Consider the following 25,175-nt stretch of genomic DNA (forward strand, 5'->3'; position numbering starts at 1 on the left):
CCAATTCGTATCATGCTGAATACGATGCATGCTGCATGAAAAATACGCCACGCTTGCGCGGAACGATTGACTCAGTGGAGTCAAATGCTTGGCGTACCAAAGTAAAGAGTTCAAAAACTATATCTCTTGTTTCAGTGTGATAAGACGACATTAAAAAACGTAAGCATGCTAATCAACGCGCAAACGGTGTTAAGACAGTATAAAACGCATTCACTAATAAGGTAATTGTTGCATTAAGTGGTCCGTTGTAATAATTGGGCATACTTTTTCGTCGCAGGCTTGCAGCCGTGATTGCTTCAGTACAGCCTACGTGTCAGTGCGCAGCGTGAGCGGCAGGCCTATGTGCCAGCACTCACCCTCCGCTGGCACCATTGAGGCCGGGCTCGCTCGGTGCGTGGCGGGCCGGTGGGCGGTGCAGGTAAGGCCCAGCCCGGCACGGTGACTGGGCGCTGAGTAATCACCTCCGTTTGCAGCGGCGGCAACTTCAGCATTCCCAGGTACGTCATTTGGCGTGCCGTTGGCCTCTCAACCGGTATCCAACGCCTGGGAAGTTGAGATGGCATTACATGTTGCAGCCTGCACGTTAGCTGCATGAGGCGATTGGTGCTACGGTCATAGCGGTTCTCGGTCGCTCGGACCGACGGCTGCCGGAGGTGAGTCGGCTCCCATAACCAAGGCGGGCAGGTCTTCGATTGACACAGTGGCTCTGTGATCCGTGTGATACCGCGTGATACGTGTAATACTGCATGATGTAGTGTGATACAATACGTCAGTGATACTGTGATACGGCGTGATCCGCCAGCCTTGTCCCGAGCTTGCCGGCTGTGTTGTCGGTGATGAGGTTTAAGGTGATAAGGGCTTGAACACGTTAATCTGGGCAACATCCTGGTGTAGGGCTGACTCCGGCGAGTTGTCCCAATAGCCCGATCAGGTGAAGTGGCCTAGCGTTGGTGCGGCGGAAGGTGAGCAGGCACTGTCTTGATCCAGGTAAGACGTCCGGACCGTGAGACCTGAGCGCAGTCAGGGGTCCAGCGGCGGGCGACCGTCTTCTTCCGGTCCGGCATGCACCAGATCACTTGCTGATCTTCTGGGAATTTCAGAGCCAGGCGGAGCGTTTTGGGTTAGGACAGGATATAAGCAGCATTGACTTTTTGCACCTCGGCCGGATGCTGTAAGTAACAAGGATCGTTAAGGTCGGAAAGGGAACGGTAGCTGCGGTAGGAGGCATTGTGGTCAGCGTGTGGACATGAAGGAGTGGTATGGTTCGAGGAGTGCATATATGGTCGTGGATTTCGGTCAATGTAGCTGTGTTGTCCGGCAGACACGGAAGCTTTGCACCATATGTCTTAGTGAGCTACTGTGTCGCTTGAGGTCGGCTAGGACACGGGATGCCAGATGTCGCCGGATGCTAACTGCGCAGAAACCGTGCCTGGGACGAATATAACGCTGGTAGGCTGGAGCTCTGGCAAAGATGGCCTACCTTTGGCAAAGAATGGTGAGCTCCACATGCATGAGGTAAGTAATATCATACTACGAGTTTTTTACTTGCTATTCGAAAGGTGTTACGCTGCTGGCTATGTCGCTGAATGTGGAACAACTGTCTTTAGCTATGTAGGACGTTTGCACCTTGCAATGTTTCGTCAAAGTCTGATGTCGCCGCATTGTCGATCAGAGTCAGAACAATTTGTCCAACAAAAGGTGAGATGCCTCGTTTTGGCGACAAACCATTAGCGGATGCTAAAATGCCTTTGCTCACGTGCATAGAGAGTTCGGGAGGGGGGACAGGTGAGAGGAGACAACAGTTTCATGTTTTTGTGCATTTTTGCGAGCGTGTTCAATGTATGTTTCGTTTGCTGGTGAAAGGCGGACATTTTGGTGTGCCAGTCTTTTTAGGAGGGGCTGCCGAGCTTAGTTAACATATCGTTTTGAACACGATTGAATTGCTCACACTTGCCGTTTGCCTGGGGATGATAGACTGAAGTACGAATATGTCTGATGGTGAAGAAAGCGGAATTTGTTCGGCGCTTGTTTGACAGAATTCAGCCCTGTTGCCAGATACACGGAGGCAATTAACACGGGGCAGGCATGACGTAATTTAGGCGTGGTATATATATACATATATATATATATATATATATATATATATATATATATATATATATATATATGTATATATATAAGAAGGCGCGGCATAATTTGCGCAACAAGGATTTATACTACAGTTTCAGCCCTTTTTGATTCTGTGGCGAATGAATGAGGCCGCCCACAAAACATGTATTTTGCGATAATGATGTACGAATAACCACTATAGTTTTGCGGAACGGGTCTAGAGGTTTCCAATGCAGTAATTTCCAAAGGATATTTTGGAATACACATGGTTTCCAGAAAGGGACGTTTTTCGCAATTTTGGCATGTTACGGGCTACGCAAGCTCCCAGGTGCTGAACTCCATCCTGATACATGCCAGACCAATGATGACGCTAAATAAGTATCATATGCTTTATTGATGCCTAGATGCCCACCAAAATACCTTGAACAAGTTTCTTTGATGGAAGGCTCTTGCAGGGTGCGAGGAATGACTAGCTGTAGGCCAGGAAATGAGATGCACTTTTGAGGGTCTGCCATACAAAATATCAAGTCGTCTAAGACCGTACAAAGAACGGAGATTTCAGCAAATTTGGGTTGTTCCTGCTCTGCAAGCATCTTACCAATCACCATGATATTGGTGTCATTTTCTTGTAGACTCAGCATATTGTTCGACAGAAACTCATTAACGTTATTCCATGCTACGGAAAATGATGTGACAATTAACCAGTGAGAAGCGAATGCAATATGGTATGATTGTCGGCCAATTAGCAAGTGTGGGATCGCGATGCGATCTCAGAACTATCTCATGCAACAGCTGACTGGTGAGGCGCTTAGGGTGACTCTTTTGATAAGCGCTCGGGCAGGTCAATTTTACCCCCTCCCCGAAGTTTGTTTTCAAAAATGTTTTCCCAACGGCTTTGCGTGGCCGCGTTTCATTTTGCTTAGCTATGGAAAATTAAATAGCGGATCGTCTGGTATGGAAAATGGATGCCTTTTAAGGTTGCCAGCCTGCGGCAGGTCAAAGTCAGGCCATGAATTCAGCGACGACGACTTCTAGGGAAACGTTCAATCTTATGCAACGAGGGAGGGCTAGACAAAGCGATACATTTCTGTGATAGTTTCTTAGGCAACAAAACAATTGAATGAACAAATTCTGTTGACCTGGGGTCAGATGTGAATGTCAGGCCTAGGTCAAAACCAACCTGTTTTGTTACTCTACAGCTTGCTGAATGGGGTGGCTTGTGGTACTCGTTTCAAATACATTGAGAGAAGGAACCACATTATGCACATTCCATATACTTTTTATAGCTCAGAATGGGTCCCTGACCTCACTTAACCCAGGTCAACATTTCACTTTTAGGAGCATGCCGCTTACCGTAATTTTTGAGGCTTATCTAACTAAAAAATCTTAGCAGTCTTGTACGACTTTGGTCACCATGACGTCAAGGCAAAACAAGGTCACTGACGTCAAATAGGCACCAGCAATGTTTAGCTTTAAACAGGTGTTTAGATCCTTGGACACTTTGGACACCAATTTGGAGTTCGTTCCTGTTTGGCTTTTTTGACCCAGAGGCTATAACCTAGGAACGATAAATTTCGACACAAGTGAGTTTACGTACAAGGTAATACACTCCGTGAATTTAGTGCTTTTAGCTCTCTGAGTTTCTAAGATCTCACGGCCCAAGTCGATCCCCACCTGAGCAAAGGGGTATTCAAACGACAACCCGGGTGCGTGTTAAAGATCTTACGGCCCAAGTCGATCCCCACCTGAGCAAAGGGGTATTCAAACGACAACCCGGGTGCGTGTTAAAGATCTCACGGCCCAAGTCGATCCCCACCTGAGCAAAGGGTATTCAAACGACAACCCGGGGGCGTGTTAAAGATCTCACGGCCCAAGTCGATCCCCACCTGAGCAAAGGGTATTCAAACGACAACCCGGGGGCGTGTTAAAGGGAATGCTCCACGTTGGAGGACATGAAGCTTCAGATATCATGAAACAAGACTCACTCATAAGTATTTGTACATATTTAATTAGGGCAGACGGCTCTAGACAACATAATTTCTTTATTCGGTGAATATGCTCCTGATGACGTCAATTGTCTGCTTGCGCCATCGTGAATTGCTCAACAGTGATTGAGAGAGCTCCTGTGTCAGCCTTGGCGTGTTTCGTTTTTAGTAGGGAGATACCAGAGTGGAGGTGGGTTCTGCGGAGGAAAAAGAGGATCTCAACGTCGGAGCGACGACCTGGGGAGACCTCACGCGTCTTGTGCGCGTCTCGGACCGTCTTACCACACGCATTATGCTTCCCGTGTGGGCCACGCTTGTCGCGTGGTGTAGGGAATGCCGATGTTGGCAATATATGTTGCCGTGAGCAGAACTTGGCTCAGGAGAAATGGGAGATTCTAATTTTTAGACTCGGTTTACACGATCATCCCGTGCTGAGCAGTGACCTCAGCCTGATCCAGTGGCGTAGCCAAGGGGATACTACCTCTCTCTCTCTCTCTCTCTCTCTCTCTCTCTCTCTCTCTCTCTCTCTCTCTCTCTCTCTCGCTCTCTCTCTCTCTCTCTCTCTCTCTCTCTCTCTCTCTCTCTCTCTCTCTCTCTCTCTCTCTCTCTCTCTCTCTCTCTCTCTCTCTCTCTCTCTCTCTCTCTCCTCTCTCTCTCTCTCTCTCTCTCTCTCTCTCTCTCTCTCCTCTCTCTCTCTCTCTCTCTCTCTCTCTCTCTCTCTCTCTCTCTCTCTCTCTCTCTCTCTCTCTCTCTCTCTCTCTCTCTCTCTCTCTCTCTCTCTCTCTCTCTCTCTCTTCTTCTCTCTCTCTCTCTCTCTCTCTCTCTCTCTCTCTCTCTCTCTCTCTCTCTCTCTCTCTCTCTCTCTCTCTCTCTCTCTCTCTCTCTCTCTCTCTCTCTCTCTCTCTCTCTCTCTCTCTCTCTCTCTCTCTCTCTCTCTCTCTCTCTCTCTCTCTCTCTCTCTCCTCTCTCTCTCTCTCTCTCCTCTCTCTCTCTCTCTCTCTCTCTCTCTCTCTCTCTCTCTCTCTCTCTCTCTCTCTCTCTCTCTCTCTCTCTCTCTCTCTCTCTCTCTCTCTCTCTCTCTCTCTCTCTCTCTCTCTCTCTCTCTCTCTCTCTCTCTCTCTCTCTCTCTCTCTCTCTCTCTCTCTCTCTCTCTCTCTCTCTCTCTCTCTCTCTCTCTCTCTCTCTCTCTCTCTCTCTCTCTCTCTCTCTCTCTCTCTCTCTCTCCTCTCTCTCTCTCTCTCTCTCTCTCTCTCTCTCTCTCTCTCTCTCTCTCTCTCTCTCTCTCTCTCTCTCTCTCTCTCTCTCTCTCTCTCTCTCTCTCTCTCTCTCTCTCTCTCTCTCTCTCTCTCTCCTCTCTCTCTCTCTCTCTCTCTCTCTCTCTCTCTCTCTCTCTCTCTCTCTCTCTCTCTCTCTCTCTCTCTCTCTCTCTCTCTCTCTCTCTCTCTCTCTCTCTTTCCTTTTCACCCGCTACCTTGGCGAAATCCGGTCCGTGGGACCGGTCTGAGCTAAAACGGATTGTTACCAGTGCGCTAACATATCTTTGCACTATCAACAAAATTTAAGTTAATTGCTCCCGGGTAAAAGGTTACACCAGGCGTGGAGCGTGTACAGCAGGTGACGTCGGAGACCAGCAGCCGTGTTTTTACACCGAACGTCAACCGCAGCTGGCGCATAAAAGTGCTGCTCCTGCAACCGATGAAGAATAACGACTGTTATTTTAGGGGCGCTCTTTCCCGAACAACACCGGTCAAACTGACATTGTCGCATGCCAAGTATGCCACATATCGCAGGCATGAGCCGTGTTCACCGTCTCTGGCCCGGTTGCGGTGCTCAGCCTGCCCGTACCTAGCTCTCCGGCTCCGGCTCCGGCCCAGACCCCAGTCCAGTCCAGAGGGCTGGCCGGGGCAGGCCAGGCTGCCAGCCCAGCCCAGTCCAGCACGGCCGGCTCCAGCGCCTGTCGTGCCGGCCCAGCCTGGTCCTGCCCGGCACGGCCCAGGCGGGTGGGTAGATCATAGCCAATAGGCAGATCACATGAAAGTGACCAAGAATCGGAAACCTTGAAGGAAAAATGGCGTGAAAGCATTTTTGTTATTGAGTTCAGGCATTCAGTCGAAACGGCGAACATTTCAACAACAAAACGCGCAAGAAGCACCATTACCAGAGCAATTATTCGCAAAAATTGTCTAATCAAGCAGCGATTTACACAGGGCAAAAAAGGCATCCACTCGCCCACGAGCGTGTACTCGTCATAAAAAGAGACAGGAGGCTTTATGCAGCAAGTTTCTTCATTTGACATGCATTTAATAAACGCTGATTTTGTTGCGATGATATGCATCACCTTCCATGCTGAACAGGAAAATATGCTTTAGGGGTCTAGACCATCGACCTTGCCGTTTGGTGAGGCTTGTGGGAGCTTTGCGGACACACTTAGCTCTCTCCTGTTTTTTTAGAGTAATTCTAGTTCCTTTTGTAATATGTTTCTCGCCCTCAGATTGCTGTCTCTACAAAGCGAAAAAATTTGGCCACTCCACGATAGCTTTAACTCACCATATGAGCTCTATATGGCGTCATACAACCGTAGAGAGCACTTCGCAAACGATAAATGTGTATTGAGCAGCCTTCGTAGTGAAGCAAGTTATAATCGGACACACTAAACCGTTATGATATCATTGAAACAAGATAAAGTGGACAAAAAATGAAAGTTAATAATGCCGTTATTGCTTAAGTGTGTGGCTTTGCCTTTGGTAGGTTGGCACAGTTTGACCTTAAAATGCGCTATAACGGCCGTGGACATGGCTTGTTTGTTATGGTGCCGGTATGCGTTATAGCGGAATGCTCGCAAGGATATGAGGAGTGAAGACTTGATTAGAGATTACATCATGTGGCCCGCTGTTGTTGCCATGGCCAGATCGTTCCCTTTTCTCGTTATAAAGTATTATGTGACTGTAACGGGTGTAACTTCAATGACGTGCATACAATTATTAAGGCTCATGAAGTTAAACATGTCAACCTGCCTGTTGTAATGGCAAACTCCAGTTTTGGCGCTGGAGGAAAGTGGGAGTCTTAGCTGGCAGGCGAGTACATTGATTCGATTTAAGTAGATAAGACATCTGTCATTTGACAAGGGGGCCTGCCGAGCAATCCATTGTGAGGGGACGGGGCGTGCTGTTGTACAGGTCTAGCTGCTAAGCATTTTTCGGTCGCGATTGAAGATAATACCTACAACAGAAAATTTGCAGGGATAATAACGCACAATATTTTTTGCGAACCATGCACTTCTGTCTCAGCATGCCAGGCCTTATTTTGCCAACCATTGCATAACCATAATGATAGAGTAATGTTCGCATACACCATACGTATCCTAACCGAGCGTTATCACGGCCACACATTGCACAATACGCCATGCTAGCGTAGGAGTGTTTACTTTCGCTGAAAGCCTCAATAACAAATAGCGTCACTAACGCAAAAAGGCCGACGTACGTACGGTGTAATAATAGCCGCGATTTACGCCTCGCCATGCTAGGGGGTTGAGCCCCTGAGGTTTTTGAGGATGCCTCTATGGCATGTCATGCAATTGCACCTCAATTTTCAGCAGCTCGTGGAGCATTCATCATGCGAGCTTTGACACCAAAAGCGTGTTTCTATTTCACCTGTTTTCGGAGCAGCGGCGATTTTTGAGGAACACTGCACGGCAATCTACGGTCCAGACGGGTGGCGGGCGGCAACCAACGATACCGCGTAGCGCGCGTGGCGGAGCGACATTGTTACATTGACAGAACCATGTAATATGAATGTATGCTCAAAACGCATGCATATATGAACCATTATGCTCACAAGTAAACATGAAACTCGTCTGTTTCAGTGTCGTGTCGTCACAAGGCATGGCCTCGTGTGTATAATGTTGTAAAGCTAAAAAATGTGACTTTCTGGAACATTTGACCTCTGACCTGAAATCATGGGTTAAATTGCTTAGCTAACAGCATAAAACCAGGAAAGATTGCAAAACCATCTTAAAACCACCCCAATGGTGTTGTTTTTCGCCAAGGTCTATATTCATTAGTTTGGAAATGCCAGGGAGCCACATCGACCCCCCGTCAATCTGCGTTACGAGAAACGGTGGATACGGGCGAGTGTAACAAAACCTAACCTCACAATGTCGCTCGGTAACGTAAGGGGGAACTTTACCTTATACTCCGGTGATTCATCAACCGCTCAGCTGAGTCGTCTTCCAATCAGCGATCAGCTGGTAGAGGTTCAGTCGTTCCCAACTTAATGTTTATTGGCCCCCTCATGGTTTGCAGTTGGCATCTCACCCTGCAATTGATTTTCCCCATATAATATAAAGATACTTCGTTTCAGGTCTGAAACAAAGAAACGTACCCAAATGTGCTGAAATGAAAGCTGATGGATGTAGATGCTGATGCCGGGCCATCCTGCTTGGGAGCGGGCGTACGATCATCAGCAGGCGATGAGGCGTCCTCTTTTAAAGCTGGTACTCAGCCGTCCTTTCTGGAAGCTGATACTGGGTCGTCCTCTAGCTTGCGGAGGATCTTCCTCGGCAGCAGCTACACAATCATGATCCGTGTCACATTGAGACACGGATCATGACACGCATGTTGAAAGTTAAACGCAAGATAGAATTTATTGGGCACATTGCGGACCGAATTCTGCAAGTGGTAGAGAAACCGAACAAAAATAGGCATGGAGGAGAACAGAGAGTCGAGATCGGTCTGCTCTTCCACTCACGAAGAATCATTGCGTCCCTGCAAACTGCTACCGACGAGCATCTGGTTGCGTGTGCAACGAAAATCGCCCTCTATTGAAAGGCTTGTGTCACAGATATCGACCGCAGCGTGCTCCTCAAATCTGTGCCTGGCGTATTCCGGCACGATTTCAGCATGGGATCGGCTTTCTCTCCAAAGGAAAACCTGCCTGCGTGGTTCCGATGGCTTGAGGCGGCGGTGAGAGCAGCCAGTCGGCACACCATCAGAATATGTTAAGGGAAATCCAATAAAGGGCCACGCTCAAACCGTTCGTGAGTCCGAAGCTGGGACCGCTGCGGTTCGTGTGTTGGGGATCGGTTACCATGTGCTCGCCAGACTCCCCTCCTAAGGTACGTTTGAAGAGCTTGTGTTCCTCCATCACAGCAACGGCGTGAACGCGGGCAAGCCTGAATCGATCGGCGATGGTCATGAATCGAGTGGTGCCAAAAGGTGATGACTCATGTCCTCAGCCAATCATGTGCCGCTACCTTAGCCGACCAGGTAACGGCATGTCGGCGAACGATGAATGTCATAGCCATCAACACAGTCGTGCCTGATGCCCCAACTGGACATCTCATTCAAAGTCTGATTGTTGGAGCGGCACTTGTGATGGACCAAGACAGCGGCTTCATCGCGAACCAAGTCTGTGAGCCGCTGTCAGTGGTTGGTATCACGTCACCCGAGAAGGTAGCTGCATTTGCAGCGGACGAACAATATCACCACCGCTCGGTGGCCCAGAAGTCAACTGAAAGTTTGAGAGCCAACCAAGACGTCGCAAAGAGAGGTGATGGGCGCATCCCGTCGGTGTAAGATGGCGCTCACTTGACAGAAAATGCTCGGAAAGAACCAGCCTGTTCATGGGTTGGTGAAACAGTTTAAGTAATATCAAAAACCACCAAACGTTACACTTCCGGAAAGGGCCTGGAAGACCTCTTAAATGTTGACACCAAAGAAAGTGGTCCGGAGATCAAGCCACAACTCTGGTCCGAGGCGCGCTTCGTGGCTCATGCTGCCAAGGTCATGAAGGCGGTCCGGAACAACATTGGACCCATGACCAACGTATTGCGCAAACGGGCTCAGACAGAGACCCGTTCTGTGACCGCCGGCGTGCTACACCAAGATCCGCGTCATCTGAAAGGTATGTAACGCTAGACTATGCTAGTATGGAATGGCTTGCCTTTTTCCCAGTGCGTGTTGCACAAGACATGCAGAGCTTTATCAAGACAACCATGTTTAGATATGATATAAGCAATTTTGCGTCGCGTTGCACTCATAGAGATGTGCTCTGTTATGATGTCTCTCCGATTGTGCAACCCCACTGAAATATCCCTTACAATGTTAGACCTGGGCGTCATGCTTTTACAATGTCAGACCTGGCCGTCATGCTCTTGCAATGTTAGACCTGGTCGTCATGTTCTTACAATGTCAGACCTGGCCGTCGTGCTCTTACAATGTCAGACCTGGCCGTCACGCTCTTACAATGTCAGACCTGGCCGTCATGCTCTTACAATGTCAGACCTGGCCGTCATGCTCTTACAATGTCAGACCTGGCCGTCATGGTTTTCGCTCTTTCGTCGTATGGCTTTACTCGTTATTATGAGCATTTCAGTTGTAATACATTAAGCCTGCCCGACCCTCACATATGCGGCGCCAGCAAGCTGACGGTCAACAAAAAACACACCAATATTGTCGTATTTCTCAGATGATCAGTTTCTGGTACAAGTAGCAGCGCTGCACGACATATCTGATGTTCTTGGAAAGGGAAGCGCCAACATACAGCGCCAGCGGGTTCCAAGGGGGGGGGGGGGGGGCGAAGTCGGACTACAGCAACACGATCGCCGCCCTTCACAGCATGACGTCCTCGTTGGCATCGGCCAACCGCAACACCACTGCTGTTGCTGAAGTCATTGAGGTAGCAAACTTCGAAGAAAGCTGGCCAAACTTTTGGACAGCATCCCAGCATCTCTTCTTAGGTGAGTGTTGCAGTGCCTTCACTTTTTTACTTAACAACACCGTACATACAGGATCATGCCTCGTGACGACACAAAAGTTGAAGAGGCGTGCTTTTGTTCTGTTCTGAGTACATTGGCGCATATTGTTTGATGTTTTGAGCAGATCTGTATGATATATGGCTCCGTTAGTGTAACAGTGTCAGCCCGTCGCGCGCTTTCCGCGGCGTCGTCGGCTGATGCCCGCGTTAGGGGTGGGGTCCCGGGATAGGATGCGTGGGCGGGCGCTGCTGCCGCTAGTGTTGTGCGTCGCCGCCTGCCGCTGTCACGCCCCTTCACAAGCGCGAAACTATACTGAGGAGCCCTTTGGTCGGCATACGAGTCAGATGATGTCAGGTGCACGACTCGGCAGGTCGTGACTCCGGTACACCCGATATCAACACACGCGAGTGAGCGACAGGGTTGGGATGAAGTGGGTGGCAGGGGCATTGGCGGGATGGTAGGTCCGGTCAGGCGCCATGAACGGCTGTCTCCCCGTGCATTCTCCTCCTTGTTCTCCCCCCCCCCCCCCCCCCCGCCTCCAACCACGAGATCTCACCTCCACCGTTTGGTGGATGATAGTATTGAGGCGGGGCCAAACGGAGTGGAAAACAGGGCAAAACTGAATGACAAAACGGAATGCTAAAAAACTGTGAAGGGCGGCGATCGTGTTGCTGTAGTCCGACTTCGCCCCCCTCCCCCCCCCCCTTGGAACCCGCTGGCGCTGTATGTTGGCGCTTCCCTTTCCAAGAACATCAGATATGTCGTGCAGCGCTGCTACTTGTACCAGAAACTGATCATCTGAGAAATACGACAATATTGGTGTGTTTTTTGTTGACCGTCAGCTTGTGGCGCCGCATATGTGAGGGTCGGGCAGGCTTAATGTATTACAACTGAAATGCTCATAATAACGAGTAAAGCCATACGACGAAAGAGCGAAAACCATGACGGCCAGGTCTGACATTGTAAGAGCATGACGGCCAGGTCTGACATTGTAAGAGCATGACGGCCAGGTCTGACATTGTAAGAGCGTGACGGCCAGGTCTGACATTGTAGGAGCACGACGGCCAGGTCTGACATTGTAAGAACATGACGACCAGGTTTAACATTGCAAGAGCATGACGGCCAGGTCTGACATTGTAAAAGCATGACGCCCAGGTCTAACATTGTAAGGAATATTTCAGTGGGGTTGCACAATCGGAGAGACATCAAAACAGAGCACATCTCTATGAGTGCAACGCGACGCAAAATTGCTTATATCATATCTAAACATGGTTGTCTTGATAAAGCTCTGCATGTCTTGTGCAACACGCACTGGGAAAAAGGCAAGCCATTCCATACTAGCATAGTCTAGCGTTACATACCTTTCAGATGACGCGGATCTTGGTGTAGCACGCCGGCGGTCACAGAACGGGTCTCTGTCTGAGCCCGTTTGCGCAATACGTTGGTCATGGGTCCAATGTTGTTCCGGACCGCCTTCATGACCTTGGCAGCATGAGCCACGAAGCGCGTCTCGGACCAGAGTTGTGGCCTGATCACCGGACCACTTTCTTTGGTGTCAACATTTAAGAGGTCTTCCAGGCCCTTTCCGGAAGTGTAACGTTTGGTGGTTTTTGATATTACTTGAACTGTTTCACCAACCCATGAACAGGCTGGTTCTTTCCGAGCATTTTCTGTCAAGTGAGCGTCATCTTACACCGACGGGATGCGCCCATCACCTCTCTTTGCGACGTCTTGGTTGGCTCTCAAACTTTCAGTTGACTTCTGGGCCACCGAGCGGTGGTGATATTGTTCGTCCGCTGCAAATGCAGCTACCTTCTCGGGTGACGTGATGCCAACCACTGATAGCGGCTCACAGACTTGGTTCGCGATGAAGCCGCTGTCTTGGTCCATCACAAGTGCCGCTCCAACAATCAGACTTTGAATGAGATGTCCAGTTGGGGCATCAGGCACGACTGTGTTGATGGCTATGACATTCATCGTTCGCCGACATGCCGTTACCTGGTCAGCTAAGGTAGCGGCACATGATTGGCTGAGGACATGAGTCATCACCTTTTGGCACCATTCGATTCATGACCGTCGCCGATCGATTCAGGCTGCCCGCGTTCACGCCGTTGCTGTGATGGAGGAACACAAGCTCTTCAAATGTACCTTAGGAGGGGAGTCTGGCGAGCACATGGTAACCGATCCCCAACACACGAACCGCAGCGGTCCCAGCTTCGGACTCACGAACGGTTTGAGCGCGGCCCTTTATTGGATTTCTCTTAACATATTCTGGTGGTGTGCCGACTGGCTGCTCTCACCGCCGCCTCAAGCCATCGGAACCACGCAGGCAGGTTTTCCTTTGGAGAGAAAGCCGATCCCATGCTGAAATCGTGCCGGAATACGCCAGGCACAGATTTGAGGAGCACGCTGCGGTCGATATCTGTGACACAAGCCTTTCAATAGAGGGCGATTTTCGTTGCACACGCAACCAGATGCTCGTCGGTAGCAGTTTGCAGGGACGCAATGATTCTTCGTGAGTGGAAGAGCAGACCGATCTCGACTCTCTGTTCTCCTCCATGCCTATTTTTGTTCGGTTTCTCTACCACTTGCAGAATTCGGTCCGCAATGTGCCCAATAAATTCTATCTTGCGTTTAACTTTCAACATGCGTGTCATGATCCGTGTCTCAATGTGACACGGATCATGATTGTGTAGCTGCTGCCGAGGAAGATCCTCCGCAAGCTAGAGGACGACCCAGTATCAGCTTCCAGAAAGGACGGCTGAGTACCAGCTTTAAAAGAGGACGCCTCATCGCCTGCTGATGATCGTACGCCCGCTCCCAAGCAGGATGGCCCGGCGTCAGCATCTACATCCATCAGCTTTCATTTCAGCACATTTGGGTACGTTTCTTTGTTTCAGACCTGAAACGAAGTATCTTTATATTATATGGGGAAAATCAATTGCAGGTGAGATGCCAACTGCAAACCATGAGGGGGCCAATAAACATTAAGTTGGGAACGACTGAACCTCTACCAGCTGATCGCTGATTGGAAGACGACTCAGCTGAGCGGTTGATGAATCACCGGAGTATAAGGTAAAGTTCCCCCTTATGTTACCGAGTGACATTGTGAGGTCAGCTACACAACCTCGCCCGTATCCACCGTTTCTCGTAACGCAGATTGACGGGGGGTCGATGTGGCTCCCTGGCATTTCCAAACTAATAAATATGGACCTTGGCGAAGTGGTATGCCTATCCTGTCTGGTTAGTCTCAACTGAACTGACAATTACCCGGCAAGTTTTCGCATCTAGTTGGCGTCTGACAAATGGAGCAAAGAGAGAAGAGGGGACGGAAGAGGTGAGGAGACATGGCCGAAGAGGGATAGAAACGGAAGGCAGACTGCAGTATCTGTCCTTTGTCGTAACTCCTGCACTTACATGCTGATGACTGCAGTCGCCAGGTGCAGAGCGCCTCGTCCAGCGAGCCCTCCGAGTCCGAGTGCTGCTCTTTCCTCAGTCGTTGTTGCCCTTTCTCTGTCCTTTAGCTGAGTCATTGTCCTCCTCCTGAATGGGACGCCCGCTCCCCCCCCCCCCCCCCCCTCTCCCCAGTGTTGTCCGACATGCCCCTCAAAGTTCCGACCAGCAGCTAAGGTAACTCACATTCCAGTTCATGCTCATGTCCCTCTTGCATGAGCTCTTCCTTGGCAAGAGACAGGCCCAGGCCACGGAGAGCTTGCGTCAGTATGCCCAGGCCACGGAGAGCTTGCGTCAGTATGCCCAGGCCACGGAGAGCTTGCGTCAGTATGCCCAGGCCACGGAGAGCTTGCGTCAGTATGCCCAGGCCACGGAGAGCTTGCGTCAGTATGCCCAGGTCGGTGTGTCCAGTTTGGTATGCCGAGGGGTGATGCCTGGCCCTAGGACCCTCTGTCGTGGCGTTGTGTTGCGTACCAACTGACCGCGGCTCGGTCTCGAGCTCAGGCTCGGCCTCGGGCTCTGAACCTGCCCACGAGGCTGGCGGTTGATCAGCTGGCTCGGCTCTGCTCCGCTGCTCGGCTCTGTACGGGTCTCTCTTGGCCGTCCGCTGGCGTCCGCTGAATTTGGTGCCTCTAGCTCTATTAGTTCCTGAGATCTCAGGGGGGTAAACTGACCCCCCACACTCGAACGAATGGTAGCCAACCGGCCACCAGGGCGCGTGTTAATGAGCGAGCGTGTGCTAGATGTCAAACACTGCATGAATGCCGCGACATATATTTTTTGTTTCATCGCCGTGTGGCTTATTCACTAAGGGCTCCCGACCGCTTGGTTTGGCTCTACTGAAGTTTTGGAATTTATTAAAATACATCAGTCAATCGGGGCACAGTAACGGTTCCCGCGAGCTATTCGTGAATTATTCGGTTTCCTATGTTTCTTGGCGTGTGAATTACGACAGGGCGACCTGGCAGGGGAAGGGGCTACGTTCAAGGGTGCTTTGGCTTAGGTAAGGAATGACGGTTAAGTCACGCGTGCCACCGTTTAATGTTCCGTGCCCAGGATTGACGGCACGGCGTGATCACATCGGAGAATATCGGTGAACTTTCATTTGAATGGGAGCTTCTAGGCAGAAAAAGAGACTGGACGAAATAAAACAAGGTTTTCACATATCTTTTGCTTTTGAAAGCCATGGCATACCAGGCCTTCTTTGCATCGTATCACGCATGCATGCAACCGTTCACTTCGTAAACCCTGGATTATCAAACGATGAGGACAATTTCTGCTTAGCAGTGATTTTGCGAGAACTGTCGAAAAAAGTGACGACTGTGCAAAAATCAAGTACATTCCGGTCTTAAAAGCAAACAATGTCAGCCCGTGGTTACAATGCATTAGAAATAACGCCAAAACTAACGCAGCTATTTGTCGGGGATTTAGACATTGCTTGCATCAAAACAAACAGTCCAAACACTGAAGTTTCCAGCTGCGAACTCACTGCGCGTCAAACAAGCTGGACTGGACTGGGACGGGACCAGTCACATGCGGTTGGGCGACTTTCACCAGTAGGTTATGCATGCAATAGGCGCCAGATAATGGCTAAGCCTCATTGAGGGTCTTTACGGCGTAGGTCTTGCGCTGTGACAACCTCGGCAGGCACGAGGTAGACTCTGGGACTGGCACACGTCACACACTGGGTTGAATCCAATGCAGCAAGTGATGAGCAGGTGTACTTCCATACAAGTAAGAGAAACAATGAGACAGTTGATTTTTCCGAGCAGTCAGAAGACTGAATTTTGTTTTGTTCAAGGCCAAGAAGACGTGCATTTTCATGCTTCTTCGCTTTGCGCGCCGCCCGTCCGGGACCGGTGGGATTGCCCGCATGGGACGTGGGACAGCAAGCAAACCGTCCGGGACCGGTGAGACTGCCCGCATGGGACGTGAGACAGCAAGCAAACCGTCCGGGACCGGTGTGACTGGCCGCATGGGACGTGGGACAGCAAGCAAGCCGACCGCGGTCTGGAACTTCCCCGCGCCGCACCAATCACGGCCGTTGGATCGAGAGAGCGGACCGGCTCGACCCTTCAGCCGATCGACCCGTATCGACACAGCGGCGCCAGGGGTCGCCTCGGGACGGCCATGACGGCGGCCCTATCTGTCGAAATGGTCCATCACGTCAAGATAAATGGATGCGAGAGCCAGAGGCGACGCAGCATGCGCACAGCAATGTTGAACTGGCATGTGAGGATGTTTAACGCTCCGCCCCAAGGACCCTGCCGCGCTGGCACCGCCGTCACCCCAGCTGGCATCAGAAGCGCCATGCCACGTGAGAACTGGGCCAGAGGGGGATGCACAGGGCCCGCCCGACGCGAAAGCGGGCGGGCCTTGCACCGTCACCGGCGTCGCAACGCCCGAAATTTGGCCCAGGGGCACGTTGGAGGCAGGGCTCTAGGAAAAGGCTAGGCCGGCCCGGCAACACATTGGGCGGTGGGGGAGGGGGCGAGGCGGCAAAGCTATTGGATCATGCAAGAAAACAATGGCGGGCCGGCCTAAATAGGACAAGTCGAGAATCGATAAAGCATCATACAAAGGGCTCCGCAAGACGGTCAGTGCCAGGGAGTGCGCCAGGCACCTACAGCTGCGCCTCGAGGTCGACACTCCTAGACCCCTGCCCACATCAACCGTCGGCGACATCCGGCACAGTGGATGACAGAAAACCGGCGACAACGCGCACGATATAAGTGCCCGGGTGCCCGCGTCCCCATCGCACCGGGCCATGGACGGCTGGCGCCCCGGTCGTGCCGTTTTGTCCCCTCCCCACCGGGCGGGCGCGGGCCACGGCTGTTTTTTCCCCTCCCGTGTAGTTGGAGAAAGCGCGAGGAGGGTTTGTATGTGGGTGTGTGAAGTGTCACGCGGTCCAGCACCGACCCCACGTGAAACAATGGACCGGTGTGTCGATGTGTGGGAGTGATTTTTTGTGACTACAGGCGACGGTTTGCGTTTCCATGGTTTGGCGTGGAAGCGAGACTGGACGTGATTCGGCCAGGTGGTGATAGGGCGCTCGCGCCCGGCGTGGGTAAGCATGGTGTCCGAGGCCCATGACGCGCGCTTCGGCGCGGCGGCTCCCTCTTCAGCCCGCGCCGAGACTATCTTGATGTGGCCGTTGGAGGCGGTCACTTAGAGGTGCAGCGGCTCGTCGTGGACCTCGTCCGTCCCGCTTCCTGATGGCGCGTCGCGCGGCCACGCCACCATATCCGTGAAAGCCTCCTTTTTCTGTGGCATTGGTCTGTCGGCCAGCTAGACAGTTTGCTTTCTTTCGTTCTCTTATTTTGCTTTATTTATTTATTTTGGCTGCTCGGGCGGCCGGACCGTCGCCGGACCCCATTCAGCACACCCGTACCGATTTCATCATTGCACGCTGTATTCTCCCTCTACTTTATCGCTTGTTCGGCCCGAGTCATTAATTGATTTTGCATGGCATGCGTGCGCGTGAATTTTGTTTTTCTGCTTGTTTTCTTGGTTGAGTGGTTGATTGCCTTGCTTAAGCAAATCATTATGCTTTGGAATCGGCCGGGTCAACTGCCGCTGGACTGTCAGACTTTTGTTCGATACGCAAAATGCTGTCCTTCCCAGAAACCCGAATCATATAGGGACCGTGGGCAAGGATGTAAGGCACAGAACGCGCCCGCGCAGCACGACTCGACTATGGCAAGGTTAAGGACCCAGACGACCGCAGTACTGCTTTTACGCAGATACACGTTTGTGGGTAGCGCGACTCAAAGGTACGGTTTCGCTTTTTTGGACTAAGAGACGGTCGACTCGTTTTGTTGTCTCTCACTTGACCTGAGGCGTGGCGGCATGAAGAGGCATAGGTCATGGTGTGACCAAGGACCAATGGGCACCGCTCGGGATGCCCCGATTATGCACGGCGGTAGCTGAAACTACCCGTTGGTGAACCACACTTTTGGAGAGAGCTGGAGACAGCCTGTTCTCTTCCGACGTGGTGTGCATCAGGCCTTATGAGCTCTTGATGGCGGGATGTTCGGGACGGATAGAGATACGCCATCGACGCGTAGAGGGAGGATGGCCACGGACCGGGTCGCCGGGCAGGCCGGTCAGGCCGAGTCTCCAGGGCGCACCGGCCGAAGAGACCGTAAGACGTGAACGCAGGACACGCCGGGTGCTCGCTGTCTGCCGAGGGGCTCCACTGTCCCATCGGGCGCGCTGTCTGCCCCCAGGCCTTTGAGAGACGCGCCGTGGGGCGGATCCTTGCAAAGCCCGCTCCGGCAGGTGGTAGGCGGGGGGGCAGAAGTGCCGGGAGGGCGGTGGGTGTGGCGGAATGAATGATGGGCCGCCCACCATGGACGGGACGTGGGAAGCGTCGTCCTAACAGGCAGCCGTCACCCTGGAGGTCAGGCGAGGGAACGAGTCGTCATCCAGCTTCGGACACCTGATGGCGGTCCAGTATCCACATCGGTGCCCAGCTGAGAAATTAACATGAACTATTTTGAATACGGTTTGAACGTGCCCTTATTGAATGACTCAATGATGATAAATACATTTGAATTTAGCTTAACGAGGACCCGCGCAGACGTACCAATTATAATGCCAAGACCATGGATAAAACAAGGGAGTCCCATCTGCGTACGAGCCAAGAATGAGTGGGGTCACAAGCCAGCGTATGTGTATGCTTGGAGTGAGTGTGGTGGGGCGCCGAATGCGTGGTGTCTGCGTGGGTTGGTTAGGCCGGAGCGTGACTCCCGCGTTCGTTTCCAGCGGGCTCTTGCCAATGTAATTCGCCAGTTGTGTGGATCCCTGTCAATCAGACGTATCATCACCGCATCTGGTTCTGTTTTTGCCTCATTTGAATATCATCAACTAAAAAGGTGGAGGTTGGATACCATGGTTAAGGGTGTACAGCCATGTTTCAAAGAGACGGCCTTTCATGGTGCCTGACCGGACCTACAACCACGCCAATGCCCCAGTCACCCGCTTCATCCTAGCTCTGTGGCTCACATGAATGTGGGTTGGCGTCGGGTGTAGCGGAGTCACAACGTGCCGAGCCGTGCGTTGACATCATCTGGCTCGTATGCTGACCAATGGGCTCCTCAGTACAGATTCGGTCCTGTTGGGAGGCGTGATATCAGCAGCTGGCGCCGCTCAAACATCCGGCATGCATGCAAGCCCGGCGACACATTGGACGCAGGGAGGAGGTGGCAAACCCATTGGATGGCGCGAGAAGACGAAGGCGGGCCGACCCAGTTGAGAGGTGTCGAAAATCGATAAAACATCATGCGAGGGGCTCCGGAGAAGGCCAGTGAATGCGCCCGACGCCTGCAACTTCCCGTTCTCACGCGATCCCAAAACTTGCGCCAGGGATCTTGTATGCGAACCTTTGTGTCGACCTTCGGAGATCGCAGATATTTGTTGGTCCAGTTATGGTCAACATCAAAAGTGATCTTAAGTGCCGCTTCTTCGAAGCCGCAGCCAGCTGCTGAGGCCTGCCACTCACGGAAGAATAAGCGGCCACCGGCATGGACGTGGGAGAGGAGAGGAGAGGATGGTCGCAAACAACCAGGGCTGGGGAGCGGACAAGAGCCCAGAACGGGTTTCAAAGTTCCAGAAGGCCTTCATAGAAAGCGTCAAGGTTGAGCTCTCCACCATGGCACGTCTTCTGGATGAGCGCATTGACGGCCTTGACATGCGCCTTGACAGCGTGTCCATTTGACTGTGAGTAGTGGGGCGTCGATTGCTCCAGCCTCACTCGCCAACGTTTGGGGAAACCCCTGAAGCTGCGGCTGGAGAACTGAAGACTTACGTCAGAGCAGACACAGACGGGAACGCCAAAGCGACGAATACCTTTCTGACGACTCGTATCAGCGGGCCGGCCCGAGTGTTTCCTCTGGCGACTGCAGAAACGTTCAGCCATACAGACTCTGTCCACACATGCTAGGAAATGCCGCTCAGCGTGAGACAACGGGCCTGACGAGACGTCCTCGGAGGTGCGGGATGGAAGAGTCATCAACGACTCCTTGGCTTGGCTCCAGCGGTACAGCTGGCACGTCTACAGCTGTGGAGCAGCCTCTTGATGTCTGAATCTAGGCTTTGCATGCAGGCAGTCTACCTGGCGCATGCTTCCGTCCGCTTAGTTCTTTATTGAGCCACCTGGGGGCTTCCAAGAGTTTTATGTTTAGCAGCAAGCCGTACGATGATCTTTCAGCAATAGGCTGTCCACAGCAAAGGCCTCTGTAGTTCGTCCAGTGGGGCCGCAAATCGATGTCCAGAAGCTACTTGGTTGACGGCCAGCTATTCCGAACTTGGTGGAGAATCCGTTGGTGTGTCACATCGCTGAATGAAATTCTGGTGAGCTGTTGAAATTGGTGGCCTTTGAAGTGCTTTGGAACCTTGCCGTAGCCAGAGAACAGCATGCCTGTCACATGCTTTACTTACAGTTCCACTTGGTGTACTAATCCGGCATATTTCGCTGTCGGATCATCCACAGGTACTCTAGATAGTACCTCCGTGATCTTGTGGTCTTTCGTTCTCCTCCACATCGCCGTGGAAGTGAACACTAACATGTTCTCGTTGAGACGTTGCAGTCGACGATCCCCCTGCCGCACTATGGCCGTGGCCCGACAGAATCGGCCGCTGAAGTGACTCCAGCCACAGCAGCTGTAGTCGACGATCCCCCGGGCGCACTATGGCCGTGGCCCGACAGAGTCGGCCGCTGAAGTGACTGCAGCCACAGCAGCTGTAGTCGACGATCCCCCGGGCGCACTATGGCCGTGGCCAGACAGAGTCGGCCGCTGAAGTGACTGCAGCCACAGCAGCTGTAGTCGACGATCCCCCGGGCGCACTATGGCCGTGGCCAGACAGAGTCGGCCGCTGAAGTGACTGCAGCCAAGCAGCTGTAGTCGACGATCCTCCGGGCGCACTATGGCCGTGGCCAGACAGAGTCGGCCGCTGAAGTGACTGCAGCCACAGCAGCTGTAGTCGACGATCCCCCGGGCGCACTATGGCCGTGGCCAGACAGAGTCGGCCGCTGAAGTGACTGCAGCCACAGCAGCTGTAGTCGACGATCCCCCGGGCGCACTATGGCCGTGGCCAGACAGAGTCGGCCGCTGAAGTGACTGCAGCCACAACAGCTGCAGTCGCGTGCCTCACCAATCGCTGAGCGGCCAGTGTGCGATCGGTGCTGCCGATGGAGTTATCACGCTTACAGCTGCTGTCCAGCGGTAAGCAGAGCGAGCTGTCCAGCGGTAAGCACAGCTGCTGTCCAGCAGTAAGCAGAGCTGCTGTCCAGCGGTAAGCACAGCTGCTGTCCAGTGGTAAGCAGAACGGGCTGTCCAGCGGTAAGCACAGTTGCCGTCCAGCGGTAAGCAGAGCTGCTGTCCAGCGGTGAGCAGAGCGAGTTTTCCAGCGGCAAGCACAGCTGCTGTCCAGCGGCAAGCAGAGCGGGCTGCACCTGCGGCAGGCCGGGCCATCTTGTCACTATTGCGATTCCTTACTGCTGAAGGGAAGAAATCAAATGACAGTCGGACAAACTGATTGCGCAGAAAACGATCGCAACGGTAGACTATCCCACGGTCCCAAAGTCCAGTAGTACCGATGGCCAATAAATCAACAAGAGTACGTCGTGTGTGTATCTGAACGGACAGAACAAAGGCGTTCGTCGCCCGACGCATGCCGTTCGTTCGTCGCACAATGCTGTAGCAGCTGTCGGAAGGCTGGGCGGGCACGATTGCTGGCAGCGTGTGCCGCCAAGAATGCCTACTCTCAGGTGGAGATCGCGGAGCACTGTCGGCATACTATCAGGTGGAGATCGCGGAGCACTGTCGGCATACTATCAGGTGGAGATCGCGGAGCACTGTCGGCATACTCTCAGGTGGAGATCGCGGAGCACTGTCGGCATACTCTCAGGTGGAGATCGCGGAGCACTGTCGGCATACTCTCAGGTGGGGATCGCGGAGCACTGTCGGCATACTCTCAGGTGGAGATCGCGGAGCACTGTCGGCATACTCTCAGGTGGAGATCGCGGAGCACTGTCGAGACCTGACATGCTTTATGACGCCAGCTGAACGTTCCAGGTGTTCAAAGTCTGATCAACGGTTAACTTCTACAACATCAGGGGTGATAGGAATGATCAAATTCTCGGAGATATACACAAAAGGCTGAAAATAGTACACGACATTCTTTCAGATAACCAAACGTACCGCAAACATCTGCAACACGCCATCCCCTTCGGTCAGCAATGCCATTCATCAGAGATCACTCTCAGTCCAAACATTTCAACTTTGCCAAAAGCAACGTGGGATGCTATGGTTACATCTTCTTAGCCCTGGGGTATACGTCTCATGCACGCAAGGTAGATGCCATATTTAAATTCCCACGCCCGCTAAACATCTCCGATCTCAGGTCACTCATGAGCGTCACTTACCAGCTGAGAGTATTTTCCACTGATCTCGCCCGCGCTGTGCAGCCATTGCGCGATCGTCTGATGCCCAGCAGCGTCTGGAAATGGACCAAGGAACGTAATGTGTCCTTCAAAACGGTGAAATCAGCATTAATGGGGCTGCCTGTTCTCCCTTCTTCGGCCCGACTCTGGCAACCAGTTTCAGGCAGACGCCTCCAATTCAGACGGGCATTTGCCTTTTGTCAGCTGATGTTTCTCTAATAACCATTTTGGAAATGCGTACCCTACAAGATGGCATCAATTTGGGGAAGTTCTAAATGGACGAAGTTGTAAACAAACAATGAATTATGACACGACCTCTCCAAGAAATGAGCTTAAATCAACGGCAGACATGTCAGCTGACGGCATCAGCTGATGTTTTGTTTACAATTTAAGCCACGTCGTCAGGGCATTTCCGCAAAGAAGAACCAAACGCCAACTGACCCGGCATTGTTGTGACCCAAATTCTCGACGCCACCCTGGTAGCAGGGCAGTTTTTATGCGATTCTGCGGTTCAGACTTCTGTGCCTGTCTTTCACATCCGACGCAGTGCATTTTGACGGGTCGCTTAATTTGTTGTTGCGTGCTGCGTGTCCGGCGGCGTCAGCGTTTTTGAATAGGAAGGGCTCTGCATGTGAAATTTATACCATTGGTGATATTCATTTCACACATGTTCCAATATTCAGAGGCCCACACATTCACTCACACATGCTCCATTCAATTTGTTGCGGTTTTAACGTACTCTTATTTCAGAGGCAATGTTTTACAAGAAGCCCATCGCAGTAAAAGCAATTTTTTGCGGTATATGGCTGTCCGGCATGGTCATAGTATCCCAGTGGTACTCGACTTCTGTCATATGGTAAGGGTTTATTTAGAAAGTCGTGTGCCATAAGCCTACCATCGCTGAGGTGGCGTAATCTGTTTTGTCGTTACGGTGAACACCTTATGCCTGGCCTCTTCCCCTCTCTCTGTTCTCTGAACCTACCAACTTTATGTTAATCTATGTAATTACTCATTCGGCCTGCGGTCGTAATCATGATTTGCCCGTGCATAATTGTAATGGCTTTCATGTCGTGGGTGTGAATGCAGTTTCATTGAAATGTTATACAATTGTTCATTAGCATGTCAGGACAGATATTTTCCGGCTTCTTAGACGATATATCAAGGAACGATCGATGAACGGACAGCTAAACGCCTGCTATGTGTGGCATTGGTCCTGTATCCAAATGAGTTTGCTAGTGTCTGAGCCACCCACTTTGGCATGCAACCGGTTTCAGGATGACCTGGTTGCCTACCACGCGCCTAGTGCCGCCTTCTGCGTCGGTTACTGCTCGTCTGGAACCCGGTGCAGCGAAACGGCCATCGGATCTGTGCAGTGCCGCCCTCGCCAACTACACGGCCGGTTCGTCCGTCATGCGCTTCAATATCGCCTTCCTGAAGACACACAAGTGCGCGAGCACCTCGGTGCAGAACATCCTGTTCCGTTTCGGTGAGCGCTTCAATTTGAGCTTTGTGATACCGCGTCGTGGACACTACTTCCGAACATCACACAGCATGACTGGCTACAAAGCACTGCCATGCCATGACCCTAAGTGCAACATATTTGCCGTGCACACGCGCTGGAACCATTCCGAGATATCGGACCTCATGCCTTCTGACACGGTGTATGTGTCCATGCTCCGCGAGCCAGTTAGTCAGTTCAAGTCGCTATACGATTACGTTCAGCTAGAAAGATTTTACGGCGTAGATATCAACGAATTTGTCGAGCTACCAGCGGGGCGGCGGCAAGAACGCCATCATAAGTTCGTCGGCGTCAACCAGATGATGTGGGACTTCGGCCTGCCGTCAACCGGCATGCGCTCGGAGATCGCCATCCGCGCCAAGATTGACCAGATCACAGCTGAATTTGACCTCATCATGCTGGTCGAGCGGTTCGAAGAATCACTGATCCTGCTCAAGGATCTGATGCACTGGGGCACTCGTGAAGTGACCTACTTGAGGTTGAACGCGGCCAGGGACCAGAACGCCTCCCACCTGAAGCCGACCACCAAGGAACGCTTACATCACATCCTACTCGCCGACCGCATGCTGTACCAGCACTTCGCTGGTGTGTTCGATGCCCGCGTGCGCGCGTTCGGCGTCGAGCGGATGGCGGCGGAGGTGGCGCAGCTGCGCGCCGCGAACGCCGCGCTGGAAGCCAGCTGCGCCGACCGGCCCACAGAGGACTGCTGCCTCAACCGACACCGCGGAGAAGCGCTGTACGTTGACCGTCTTCGGATCAGGGAGAGAGCGCTGAGAGACCTCGACCAGCGCTCTGTCCCCTGAACGTACGTGCCCCTGTCCTCACCGAGCGCGGGTCTGTACCGTGTGCAATAGGGCATAGCGTGCAACCAATCTCCAACTATGTGCGGAGGTCAGAACGGGTTTTTCT

General features: G+C 52.2%; 1 protein-coding gene across 1 annotated transcript; it reads left to right on the forward strand.

Moving 5' to 3' along the window:
- The first annotated feature begins 386 nt into the window (after positions 1 to 386).
- On the forward strand, positions 387 to 25,175 carry LOC119090590 (galactosylceramide sulfotransferase). Its single transcript, XM_037213420.1, has 3 exons — positions 387 to 418; positions 23,498 to 23,603; positions 24,022 to 25,175. Exons 2-3 carry the CDS (start codon positions 23,503 to 23,505, stop codon positions 25,067 to 25,069), a joined length of 1,149 nt encoding a protein of 382 aa, XP_037069315.1. The 5' UTR covers positions 387 to 418; positions 23,498 to 23,502; the 3' UTR covers positions 25,070 to 25,175.

The sequence above is a fragment of the Pollicipes pollicipes genome, unplaced genomic scaffold (genome assembly GCF_011947565.3).
Source record: "Pollicipes pollicipes isolate AB1234 unplaced genomic scaffold, Ppol_2.1 Scaffold_3087;HRSCAF=3621_pilon_pilon_pilon, whole genome shotgun sequence".
Classification (NCBI taxonomy): Eukaryota; Metazoa; Arthropoda; class Thecostraca; order Pollicipedomorpha; family Pollicipedidae; genus Pollicipes; species Pollicipes pollicipes.

Excerpts from the sequence above, each read along its gene's own strand:
- LOC119090590 (XM_037213420.1), top strand. The coding sequence starts at position 23,503 with ATGTTTTACAAGAAGCCCATCGCAGTAAAAGCAATTTTTTGCGGTATA. Across the intron at positions 23,604-24,021 it reads TACTCGACTTCTGTCATATG|GATGACCTGGTTGCCTACCA; the intron begins GTAAGGGTTTAT and ends AACCGGTTTCAG.